General features: G+C 37.3%; 1 protein-coding gene across 2 annotated transcripts in view; it reads right to left on the reverse strand.

Moving 5' to 3' along the window:
- GPALPP1 (GPALPP motifs containing 1) overlaps positions 1 to 13,640 on the reverse strand; it is a 54,940-nt gene that overhangs the window by 17,550 nt on the left and 23,750 nt on the right. For both annotated transcript variants that reach the window (XM_011974609.1, XM_011974610.1), the window contains exons 2-6: positions 11,988 to 12,120; positions 10,121 to 10,231; positions 7,528 to 7,612; positions 1,318 to 1,449; positions 829 to 993 (exon numbers count right to left, since the gene is read on the reverse strand). In XM_011974609.1, coding sequence (XP_011829999.1) covers positions 829 to 993; positions 1,318 to 1,449; positions 7,528 to 7,612; positions 10,121 to 10,231; positions 11,988 to 12,120 — 626 coding nt within the window. The remainder of the gene's footprint in view (positions 1 to 828; positions 994 to 1,317; positions 1,450 to 7,527; positions 7,613 to 10,120; positions 10,232 to 11,987; positions 12,121 to 13,640) is intronic.

Raw genomic sequence — 13,640 nt, forward strand, 5'->3', positions numbered from 1 at the left:
GAGTGCAGTGGCACAATCTTGGCTCACTGCAGCCTCCGCCTACTGGGTTCAACTGATTCTCCTGCCTCGGCTTCCCAAGTAGCTGGGATTATAGGTGCATGCCACCATGCCCAGCTAATTTTTTTATTTTTAGTAGAGACAGGGTTTCACCATGTTGACCAGGCTGGTCTCGAACTCCTGACTTCAGGTGATTCGCCCTCCTTGGCCTCGGAAAGTGCTGGGATTACAGGCATGAGCCACTGCGGCCAGCTGGTATTTTTTGGATAACTTAATGTATTAATGATAGTGGTTCTTGTCTATCTTGACAGTAACATGAAGTGTAGTACACCTGAGATACGGTCATTTTGAGAGAGGTCCTCTAGGCACCATTTAATTTGCTTGGTTACTCTGCAGCATTTTTTTTTTTTTCTAAAATATTTTAAAAGATATATGATCATAAAGATAGTATGGTGTAAAAAGACCAGGGAATCTGGTCTTTTTGACCAGGTCTAAAATGAGATTGTTTTTCATCACTTACTAGCTTTGTGACCCTAGAAACGTTGACCTCATAGAGGACAGTTTCTCCGTCTATAAAATAAGGTCATTATACCTATGTCTCCGAGTTTTCCTGAGGTTTAAATGAGACCGTTTATTGGGAAATAGTAAGTAAACAGCAAGCAACTGGTGTCACTTTCCTTCCTCATAATCTTGTTCCAGAGGAAAATCTGTATTATCCTTTTGGAATCATAATTTTAAAAAATAGTACCCTTAAATAATTTTGCATTGTATCTTTTCAAAATCCAGCCAACATGAACAGAAATACATTAACAAACAAACAAAGCCTCTCACCTTAGCTTTCCTTTCCCTATCAGCTGGAGTATCTGTCCAGATTGATCGATCTCCAGATGTGTCATCAGCTCTTCTCTTAAAAGTCCTTGGCCCAAGACCAAAGTCTTTCATTTCTGGAGGAAGTTCAGTCATCCATGACTCTCTTACGATGGGTTTAGATGAATCCTTTAACAGAAAAAAAAATGTAGCATGGAAAGTATGTATCGTGTATAAGATGAGTACATACGTATGTACAAGCAACTATGTCATGCAATTGAAGTTTTAAAGTTACTTATGTTTTTGTCACATATGTTTGTCACATACGTTACAAAGACTTTCATCCAATTTGTTACTTTTCTTTTAGAGTTTCTGGGTTCTAACTCCTAAATTAAACAAAAATGTTATACCTAAAAACAAAATATATTAAAAGTTAAATGGTTTAGTGTTTATTTCTAAAATTTAGATTTTTAATCTATTTAGTGTATTTCTTAAAGTGTTTCTAAAACTTACATCATCTCCTTTGGTCAGTTTTTCTTTCATTCTCTCAGCCCTTTTTTCAAACTCTGTCGTTATGTTATAGTTAACTGGTCCTTTTGCAGGCATTGGTCCAATAATATCCTCATCTTCACTGCTGTCTGTTTCCTTTTAAAACAAGACATTATCTTTAAACCAAGAGCAGAGCTACAGGTATAAAAAATAATTCTAAATTACCTGCATTTAACTGAAACTTATTATCCATAAAAAATTAAAAAGTAAACAATGTATTGCTGGCTCAACACTGAACCATGGGAACTTTTTCCTCACCTTCCTCAAGGGCCTAGCACAGAGATGACAAATCCATGGCATGCAGACTCTCTCCCACCTCCCACCTCTCTTCCTGTGTCCATGACAGACCTCACTCTCTTCCTGAAGGACATAGATGTAGACTTAGAGCTCTTCTCAACATAGTACAATAAGTAGACAATTATATACTGTGTTGTGGCTTACTCTAACACACACACACACAAACACATTCTTAATAACTATGGATTTTGGCATATACCTCATTAGATCCTTGTAACAAAACTGTAAAATGGCACTATTTCTGGTTTCTTTTTTTTTTTTTTTTTGGTAGGAGACTTAGGCTTAGAGTGTAATTAGAATAAACAACTTGTCTGATTTTATAAAACTATTATCTAAGAATCAAATATTCCAAGATCAAGGTCAGTATTTTTTCTATGTATATAACAGCGATCCCTCTATCATTTTATCTCAACTGTTAGTGATTTAGCTTTAAGTGTTTCTAGCTTATATCTACAATAGTAAGCTTTCTGATGTTACAGACATTATGTTAAACATATTTATAACCCACTACAGATATAAATATTTGGTGATGCAAAATGTTCAGATATAAAAGCTATAATGAAATTTTAAAACTATGAGACATGAAAACAGAACAAAACACTAACTCTAAGAGTCATGGCACCAATACAGTATTAGTGGAATAAGCTAATGATAGTCTCACTTCCATCTTAATATGACATGGTTTCATAAAGGTGGAATTTCAGCATGTCCTGGTAGGATGATGCCTGCAATTTTTAGAAATAAGTATCACTTATGTTCAGGGGTAAATAAAAGCAGAGATGGAGAAGCAAACAGAAAATTAGGCCAAACACACTAAACTGAAAATCAGAAACAGAATAATATGCCCAATTCCTATCTATGGGTATTAAATTATTTTGGTGTCCTGGATATTTCTTTAAATAAAAAAATGTTGCACATTTTATCCAGAATTACGATAGAAATTAGGTACCCTATTGATTTATACTTTGGGCTGATTTTGTTGAAGGCCTCATTTGCCATTGTACTAGCCCTGTGACTTCAGGCATGTTATTTAACCTTTCTAAGCCCTGGTTTTCTCGTCTTTGACAAGAGAATTATAACAGCTTCTACCAATAACTATTGCCAAGAGAACCCTGCATTTTGTTTATCCTCTTTAAAGCCACACCCTTCTCAGGGAACTGGGACCTTCTCTAACACCTGGGGAAAAATATTGATAATTCTAGGCCAGTCACAAAAAAAAGTATAACTATTGCATGGATGTGTTTACAAAATATTACAAAGCAGTCACTTTGGTCGTCTTCTTCTTGCTCAGCTGACTGGTTTAGGCATGGACACATGACACAATTCTTGGGAAATAAACACAAAAGGTCTATGGGAAACTGGTAGAGGTTTTCCTTCCTCTACAAAAGAGGCACAGGGAAAGGACCATTTCTCTTCTGTGTCTGGAAACTGCTAGCTGCTTGTAAGTCTTAGAACTTTGGCAGGCTTCTTAGTATGATGAAGGCAGTCAGCCTAAGTCTTAGAACTTTGGCAGGCTTCTTGGTACGATGAGGGCGGAATTAACATACTGTTAATTCTCTTATAGAGCAGGAAGGTAGAAAAACTGGAGCCTTGGATGATATCATGAGGCAAATGAATTAATCAAGCTTGGAATCATCTTGCCTCTTGACCTCTTATTATGTATGAAACATATTTTCCTTATTTTGAGAATACAGAACATATATCACCAAGTAAATTAACCCATTTGCTAACTAAGTAGGTTAAGATAAAGTTCCATTTTGAGTTGGATTTTCTGTTATTTGTAGCTGAAGGCATTCAGTTGATACACTACCTCCCTGGATTGTTGTTTGGATTAAGTTAGGTTTATACTGCTGTTGCAGTGTCTGGCTTGTGGTAAGTGCTCAAGAAATGTCAAACATTAGTATTATTATGTCTTAATTTGGGGGTATATGCCGGGAATGAGGCTAAGAGAAGCCTATCTTTGAGAAACGAAAATCTCAAAACTGAAAAAGAAAGGTCTTTTGAAAAAGGTTCAATTAAAGGGAAATTATAAGTCAAACAATCAGAGCGAGAGTATTTCACACATGGACCTACAGTGTAATCTCTCTCAGCCTGACCCTCGCCTTCCATCAAAAGAAGCTAGGGAATGTAGAATGTGTACCACCTAGGAAATGATGTAAACTATGCATTTGCTAGCTAGGTAGGTTAGGACAAAATTCCAAGGGCGAATAATGCTGAATTATGCTACTCCTTTGAAAATTTTTTCCCCAATTTTTTATTTCGAAAAATTTTGAACCTATAAAAAAGTGCTAAGATGAGTACAATAAAGACCAATATGTCCTCACTCAGATTTACCAACTGAGTGGCACATGTCATTTTAACACATTCATTCTTTTTGGTTTGTTTTCTGTCCCTCTCCCCATGAAATAGACACACACGCGCTTTTATTCAGAACCATCTGAAAGTAGGTTACAGATAGTATGACAAGGCTCTAGGCAGAAGCAAATTTCCTTGCCACCTTCCTAGGGACAGTGGGTTACATTTCTCTAGTCCTCTAGTCCCCTTGTCCTCCTTTTACAGACACAGCAGAACTTTGAGGCTGCAGGCTTTATGTAGGGGGCTCAATTCAATCTCCTCTGGCTGAGTGAGCCAGAAGCCAAGGCTCCTGTTCCCAGATTCTCTGGGGTTTATGACTGGGTTCTCTAAAATGACTGTGGTTCCCTGCTGTGTAAACCTGTGTCTGGCTTTGAATTCCCTCAATGTTGTTAGTATGTGTGGATTTTCCTTTCTTCCTTTTGAGCTTTGCTGTGTTTTAAACTGGTTGTTATTTTCTTTCTTCCCCTAGCACTCCTTTGTGTTCATGGCGGGGAAAGCCTAGCCTGACGATGTCATCTCAGTCTTCCATATGGCTGGAAGTCCTTCCTCTGGTAATTTTTTCTTCAACACCCTTGTTAGAAAGGATTCCTCACACTTAGCCTAAATTCTTCAGTTATGCTCATGGCATCCATAGTGGAGGCAATAAGAACAATGGTAATAATGAGAGCTACTTTAAGTTGAATACCTACTGATGGTTTGGCTGTGTCCCCACCCAAATCTCATCTTGAATTGCAGTTCCCATAATCCCCAGGTGCCATGGGAGGGACCAGGTGGAGATCATTGAATCATGGGGTGGTTTCCCCCATCCTGTTCTTATGAGAGTGAGTTTGTTCTCACAAGATCTGATGGTTTCATCAGGGGCTTCCCCCTTCGCTGGGCACTCATTCTTCTCCTTGGTGCTGCCACGTGAAGACGGACATGTTTGCTTCCCCTTCCGCCATGACTGTAGGTTTCCTGAGGCCTCCCCAGCCATGCTAAACTGTGAGTCAATTAAACCTTTTTCTTTATAGATTACCCAGTCTTGGGCATGTCTTTATTAGCAGTGTGAAAATGGACTAATACAACTACTACTCTGATTTAATCCTTGTAACAACCCTATGAGGTAAGTGTAATGACCTGCATGTTACTGATCATGAAGCTAAGCATACCCAAGCTAGGCTCAATGCAAAGCTTCGAACAGCTCTTACCTACTTTCCTCACCTTCTCTCTCACCATTCTCCCTGCACTCTCCGTTCTAACCATATTGAACTTCTTTAACCCTAACTTTCATCCTCTTCACACTCTCTTTTGCCTTAAGCCATCTGCTCTCTCTGGAACAATGTTCCCTGCCTTCTTTGCTGAGCTAGCTCCAATTAGTCAAACTTCAGGTTAGTAGACATTCACTCAGATAAAGACCTTATTTTTTTCTTTTTGAGACAGGGTCTCGCTCTGTCACCCAGGCTGGAGTGCAGTGGCATGATCTCAGCTCACTGCAACCTCTACCTCCTGGATTCAAGCCATCCTCCACCTCAGCTCCCAGGTAGCTGGCACCACAGGCATGTGCCACCGTGCCTTGCTAATTTTTTTTATTTTTGGTAGAGATGCGGTTTTGCTATGTCGCCCCAGGTGGTCTTGAACTCCTGAGCTCAAGCAATCCACCCGCCTTGGCTTCCCAAAGTGCTGGGATTACAGGCATGAACCACTGCGCCTGGCTGAAAAAGACTCTTTCTCATTTTCAGATTAGATTCCCCCATCATGGTTCCATTTATATTTTGTCTCATCTTTTGAATAATTCACAATGTTAGAAACTGATGTATGTATTCCCCACTACCTTGTAGGTGTGATAAGGGCAGGCACTGTGTTTGATTTATTCATTCGTTCATTCAACAAATACTTCTGAATATCTACTATATATAAGGCACTGGTGATAAGATAAAAAAAAAAAATCTCTGTTCTTATGGAGCCACATTCTAGTGGAAAGAGGCCAACAATAAACAAAAAGAAGCAGTAAAATCAATGGTTTCTTTGGTGGCAATAAATACTATGGGGAAAATTAAAGAAGGGAAGAGGAGGTTAGCATATTTTAATTTGGAGGCCAGAGATGATTTATTGGAAAGATAATATTCCAGCAAAAAACTGAAGGTCTAGGAGGTCAGCCACATAAATATGTAGGGGAAGACCATTTTGCGTAGGCTTGGACAGCAGGCATGAAGGCTCAGGAGTAGGAGCTGGCCTGCTGTATTTGAGGAGGAACAGCAAGGAGCCCAGTGTGGTCACATCAAAGCAAAAGATAAAATCAGAGTACTAATGGAGGCCAGACTGTATAGGACCCTAAAAGGACTTTGGCTTTGACTTAGGGAGAGGAGGAGTAATTTGGCGGTTTTGAGTGTTAGTGACATTATCTGATTTCGATCTGCCTTTGTTTCATCTGGACCCCTTCAACTTTTGTGTTGAGAAGGGGTAGTAGAGGAGAAATGGCTACATAAAGCATGAAGACCAATAAAAGGGGTGAAATTTGATGGTCACTTGGACCAGGGTGGGAGCAGAAGTGGCTGAGTCCTGGATGTCTTATGAAGATAGGAACAAACTAATTTGTTGACAGATTCACTTCTGTGACTATGTGCCTGCCACACTGCAGGTGTTCTACAAGCATTTGTTGAAAGAATAAGTAAATGACTCTGAAATTAATAATTTTAACCACTGCATTATACATCCTTTGGGTAACAACCTCAGTGTAACTGTTGAATTCTTAGTGGAGATAAACAGGAGTCTCTGGAATATATGAATTCATATATAGGAAGGCACTGCAGTATAACAGACTGAACAAGTGATTTAAAGTCATAAGAACTGAGTTTGTGCCATGGATTTGATCAGTAAAAATTGTGTAATCTTGGGTAAGGTACCCAATTTTTTTGGTCTTTAGCATTTGTAAGGTGCAGATAATGTCTATTTCATGAAACTGTGGAGAAGATAAAATAAGGTCCACATATAGGGAAAATGCATTACAAATTATAAAGTACTCTACAAATCTCAACTCTTGTTAAGGAGAGAAACAGCCTTTATACTTTACTCCAAAGTCATTTGTTCTATCTTTTCCTAAAATTACTTATCCACCAGTGCATTTTTTAATACACAGGTACTAGAGCTTGGTTAGGAGAAAGTAAATTTCAAGGTAAAGACCATTGTTAAAAAGCTCTTCAACCTTCTCTCCTCCAGCCCACATCACAATCATTTCTTAAACTTTTCTTCATGTTCCATCCTTCTAACACTTTAAAGCCCCCCTTCAAAGATAAGCAGCATGAATAGGTAACACCCCATCAACCCTGTTATTTTCCTAACAGAATCTCAGGTTTGTGAACAGCTTTTTATTTCATCTACTTATGTTACAATCTTAAATTAATCTGAATATAACTGAGTCTTACATTACAGTTGAGTCCAGCGATTGTAGTAACTGCATGCATAAAGTTTGGAGTTTGTTACAATACATCTCATTCTTTCAATGAAAACTTTCCAAACCTTAGAGTTGAAATGGGATGAGGATACCTGTTGTCCTGGATCATCTCTGCCCTTGTCACTTTTCTGTGTAGATTTAATGAAACCAGGTGGCAGCGCAGGACCTATTATGGGCCTGAAAAATAAAATGTACTTTTATCATTCTCCCTGACTTTAAAAAGCAGTTTTCAGAATAAAAGTTCACAAAAATAATAAAGCCAGATAGCAACAAATGTTGAAAATAAGAATTTTATTTAACTTTATTTTTACTAGTATTACCTAGTATCTTTCTGCTAGATGTCTTTTAAAAACCTAATTTTCATATTTGAATTTTCTACTTGTTAGTCAATAATTAGAGACTAAGCCAGTAATTCTCAATCTTTGTGACACTGGCATATGCACACTTCCTAAAAAGAACTATATTAAATAAAAATGGCAATGTTTTAAAAAAATTGTACTAAAATCTGTGATGGTCTTTTTTTATTTTGTGCCTTGGCTTTCCTTCAGTTTTGAGATTCACTATCCAGTGAAAGATACCTTAGGGGCATAATTATGGTCAGAACTACCAAAGTAGAAATCGAGTTCTTCTAAGGACATATATAGCATGTGCAGACAATGCCAGCAATCTGTGGTCTATATAACATGGCAGTATTAAAAATCTATACATTGTTCTCACTTGATAATACAGTGATGATGTGGAACTGTAGAAGAATGCAGCTAGTTCATTAAGACGCATAGAAAGGGCAAAAGGTACTGTGCTAACCACATTTCAAGCAGTGCATTGGTTTCCTTAAAACAATCCTGGTCAGTGTAAGTCACTCCACTTTTAAGATGAGCAAAATCATATCTAAGATTAACAAAATTAGTAAGTGGCTGAACTAGAGTTCAAACCCTGGTCTACTTGATGTCAAAGTGCATTTTCTTTCCAGCTGCCCTATTGCCACATAATGAGGCAACTGTCATCACTACAAAAGAGAGACTTGCCTGAATACTGGGTCTTAAAAAGAGACAGCCTTACTTTATGAAGGAAAAAATTAAAAAGATAAAAATAAAAAATAAAAAAATACCCTCTTTCATACTTTTAAGATACTTCATCCTTGCTTTTGTACCAATGTTTTTTCCATAGTTGTCACTGTGCCAGTGTTACCAATCCAGATGGTAATGAAGTCCTAAGCTAAAATTTCCAGGTTGCACCATGTTCTATTAGAACCCCACAGACAGGCATCCTGGCAGGGGAAAAAACAGTACTGACAGTCAGAAACTCTGGGCTCTCATCCTGACCATTTAATAATCTCTTGTCTTGATTCACGAAACTTCTTTGAGCAGAACAATTTGCTTATGAAAGACAGGGAAGTTTGGCACTGTTAAAAAGATAAAATTAGGTATCATTTATAAGCTATGAGTACAGCATAGATTTTTTCTGAGTACAATTTTTAGCAATCTACAAATGCAATTAAAACTTAACTTTCTGGCCTCAGGGGATTGGTGGTAATAAAATTACCAGTATATAAAATCTTAAAACACAGTAAAGGAATATAACCACGGCATGTTATGATACTATAAAAGGTTTATAACTCCAATATATAATGCCAGCTGTTTATTTTACACATATATTTTATTATTGCCAAAATAATACTCTCAAGAAAAAAAATTGCTATACATTTAAGTAATGTGTTTTCTTAAAAGAAATGTTACATCCTAGGGGTCAGCAAACTTTCTATAAAGGGCTAGATAGTAACTCTTAGGCTTTGAAAGCCATATGTGGCTCTCTGCATATCTGCTGTCGTTTTTTTAGCTACTCTCAAAAATGTAAAAATCATTTTTAGTTTGGGGTCTGTAGACTGCCTATCTCTGTATATCTAAAACAACCAAAGTTAATGGAAGTTAGGAGCTGCCAAATGTGATTATAAACTTTGAATATAAAATAAACAGCCTTTTCTGCTTGTTCTTGCATATTGGTATACAGTATTATGAAGTATAAACAATTTAACGTGCAATCTTATATTTGGCATTTAAAAATTTTACAATTCTGGGAAGAAGACAGGAATAAATATTTACTCTATACTTACTCTGTGCCAGGCTCCATATAAATTAAACACACACACACACATACACACAAAGTCTAGGTATACAACTATGAAACCTCAATCATCAAAACAATTCTGTAAAGTACATGCTGTTATCCTAGCTTACAGATGACAAATTTGAGATTCAGAGAAGTTAGTTCAATTGTCTAATATGGCACATGGGGATTTGTTTCTTCTACTGATAAACAGTTAAGAAAACAATTGAATTAAAAGTCAGAACATCAAGATTCTAGCCCCAGGTCTGCTACTATGTGTGTGTGACCTTATCTGTTTATAAAGTGGGGAGAGGGATGATCCACCCTGTTTACCACAAAACACTTTTGTGAATATCAAATAACAGATGTGGAAGTTTTCTGTAAACTATGAAAGTGTCATAAACATGTAAATAATTATTTTTATTATAGGAAACAACTTCTTTTCCCTATGAATGACCCATTTCAAAATGTTATATAAATATTTCAGTTAAAACATAATTTCAGACAATTCTTTAATTCATTAAAGATTCCTTAGTTAAAATATTTAAAGAAAGACTAGCCTAAAATATTACACATTATCACCTTGGAGGAGAATCATCCTGCTTTTTAAATCCAGGAGGAAGGGCTGGTCCAAAAAACCCATCATCATCATCATCATCATCATCATCCTTATCCTGGTTTTTCCTCTGTTTTCTGAAAACACAGTAGTATAACTTTATGCATATATATCAAAATTTTTTTCACAAAAACACACTTTAATTTTTTAATAAAAGCATTAAATCTAGTTGTATAAACACTGCAACAATAAATTAATCTTGCCAAATAAAAACTGGATACTATGATAGTTCTTTTTTTATTTTTTTATTTTTTGAGAGGAACTCTTGCCCTGTTGGCCAGGCTGGAGTGCAGTGGCGTGATATTGGCTCACTGGAACCTCCCACTCCTAGGTCCAGGCAATTCTCCTGCCTCAGCCTCCCAGGTAGCTGGGATTACAGGCAAGTGCCACCACACCCAGTTAATTTTTGTATCTTTTTAGTAGAGACGGGGTTTCACCATGTTGGCCAGGCTGGTCTCAAACTCCTGACCTCAAGTGAGCTGCGCACGTTGGCCTTCCAAAGTGCTGGGATTACAGGTGTGAGCCACTGCACCCGGCCTATGACAACAGTTCGTAACTAGTCTTTTCCTGGAATTTATTTTTGGCCTAAAATACAGATTGGTTATTTCTTTACAGCAGTAATATATCACTATTCTATATTTTCTGTGGTATTAAAGATTTCCCTCAATGAAGTTTCAAAGTCTATTGGTCAGATGTTTCTAAGTAAAAAGTTTATGACTGTGACTTTTATTCTCATTTAAGGAAGGGGTTTAAGTTGCTATTTCCACCTGATAATATTTAAAATGAATTAAAAAAAAGCTTGTTACTCAATAATAAACAAAGATTTGACATCTCATTTACATAGACCCATAGTGGTAAGGCTAGATTAGAAGAAAATCATTCAGCTGGGTGCGATGGCTCACGCCTGTAATCCCAGCACCTTGGGAGGCCGAGGTGGGCAGATCACTTGGGGTCAGGAGTTCAAGACCAGCCTGGCCAACATGGTGAAACTCTGTCTCTACTAAAAAATACAAAAATTAGCCAGGTATGGTGGCACACGCCTGTAGGTCCAGCTACTTGGAAGGCTGAGACAGGAGAATCACTTGAACTTAGGACAGAGGCTACAGTGAGCCGAGATCATGCCACCGGATTCCAGTCTGGGCTACAGAGCGAGACTTCGTCTTAAAAAAAAAAAAAAAGAAAAAGAAGAAATCATTAGTTTATTTAAAGAAAACATATACCGCATATATAATTTTAAGAAGAAATTCTATGGTTTATGTGCCTACTTCATCACTTCAATGACATCTTAAGAAAAATCCTTTATGTAAGAATTTTATTGGCTGGTGTGGTGGCTCATGCTTATAATCCCAGCACTGTGAGGCTGAGGCAGGCAGATCACTTGAGTCCAGGAGTTTGAGACCAGCCTGAGCAACATGATGAAACCCCATCTCTACAAAAAATACCAAAAAACTCTACAAAATATACAAATTTTTTGTGGGCGTGTGTTGTGGTCGCTTCTTCTGAGGCTGCTGTGGTGGGATGGTTTGTTGTTGTTGGGCGGCGGCTGCTGTGGTGCGCGATGATGCTGCTTCTTCCCCGTCTTTTTTGCCGGGTTGGGCCCTTTTTTCGGGGAAAATAATATATATATTGAAATTCTAGGTATCTCTATAGCTGCAGCCTACTAGAATAAATTTCTTTGTAAAAGGTATAGTTCAGGATGAAATGCCATACAAAATGATTTCTCCCTGTGCTGTATAAATGGAAATTTGATATCCCCTTATTAGTTATCTGTTCCAGCCAACTTATACTAGCTCTGAAGTTTGGTCTATCATTTAATTTAATTAAATGACTGACCTTGCAGTTGGACCAGTGTCATCTTCTTCAGATTCTTGATTTCCTTCTTCGTACAAAGAACTACTGTCTTCATCGCTGTCTGATGAATCTGAACTACTGCTTTTATAATTAGGGGGCAGAGCTGGTCCTGCAACTAAAGAAGATTTGTTGTTTGTCATCACTAGCCACTACTGTTTCAGTGAACCCTTCTAGCTGATATTTTCACTTTCTTTTCTGAAATAAACAGCACTGGCTGTCTATCATTTATTATTCGCTTTAATTTCACTTGCTGTTTTGTGTACGGTGGTTCTGTCTTTCCAGCTCTAGGAAGGCAGAAATTATGTCTTACACAATCTCTTTCATGAGATTCACAAAAGCTTCGTTAATAGCTGAACTTATAAACCCGAACTTATAGCAATAGCATGTAATTTCCTTGATAACGTGCAGTTTTTGCATTGGTTGGTGCACCTGCCAAAAACAAAAAACAAAAAACAAAAAAACGGCTTCATGATTTTTTTTTTTTTCTTACAGACAGCTTAAGGTAGAATCACTACTTTAAAAAAAAAAAAATCTTTCCTGGTATCCCCATATTTCTTGGTTAGTTTTCTTTTTGAGATGATTTTCCAAGCAGAAATAAAATTAGAGTCACTCTAAGTTTTACTGCTTGCCAACAGAGATACAGGGAAGAGAATGAGGCTGCACTGTAATGGGGATGTTAGGGAGAGTGGTAAAGGTCTTCTAGGTCCATTTATCAGGATGACTTGCTCTCACTTTACATCTCAGCAAAATTACAAATTACTGCATGGTGTCACTGCAGTGTCATGATGTCACTGATGATGTCACACAGACACAACTGTCCAGGTTGATCCTAAATAGTGATGCTAAAAGGCTACTGTCATAGTTCCCAAGGTTGGATATTTATCAGACTCCCTAAATATATATATATATATATATTTTTTTTTTTAAAGATTCATAGGCGCTTTTCTCAGATATTCTGACCCAGGTGGCCTGGAGGAGGGCCTGGAAACATGACTTTCCAAAGAGTATTCTGGGTATGCCATTCATTCAATATTATAATAATAGTAATATTTGTTGCTACAAAAACTTAAGTGTAATAAATAAAAAAACAAATAACATGGTTTGCGTTCTTAGGTGTTATGAATTGTTTTAAGAGACATACACATTATTCTATTTAATTCCGATAACAATCCTATGAGGGAGGTATTATTTCTATTTTACAGATGAAGAAACTGAGGCAGAGAATTGTTAAGTGACTTGCCTAACTTCATACAACTAAAGAGTGGGGCTGGGATATGAACCCAGGAATCTGATTTCAAAGCCTGTATCCTTAACCACTATACTAGCCAATATTCAATAGTCAGCAACCATCCATCCAGCAACAGTTATTAAGTAAATACTTATAGAGAAACAAACATTAAAAGAATTAAGATCAATTCAGATATTGTAAGTGCTGCTATGAAAATAGGAAAAAGGTGACACTGTATATGTGGGAGAGTAATTTTAAAGACAGTGGTAAGGCAAAAATCTCTCTGAGGAAAAGACATTTGAGTGGAGACTTAAATGATGAGATGACAGGCGCCATGGACAGAGGAACAGCCAGTGCAAAACTCCTATGCAGGGAGCAAGCCTGATGTGCTTGAGGGAGAAAAAGGC

Source organism: Mandrillus leucophaeus, unplaced genomic scaffold (assembly GCF_000951045.1).
Source record: "Mandrillus leucophaeus isolate KB7577 unplaced genomic scaffold, Mleu.le_1.0 Scaffold147, whole genome shotgun sequence".
Taxonomy (NCBI): domain Eukaryota; kingdom Metazoa; phylum Chordata; class Mammalia; order Primates; family Cercopithecidae; genus Mandrillus; species Mandrillus leucophaeus.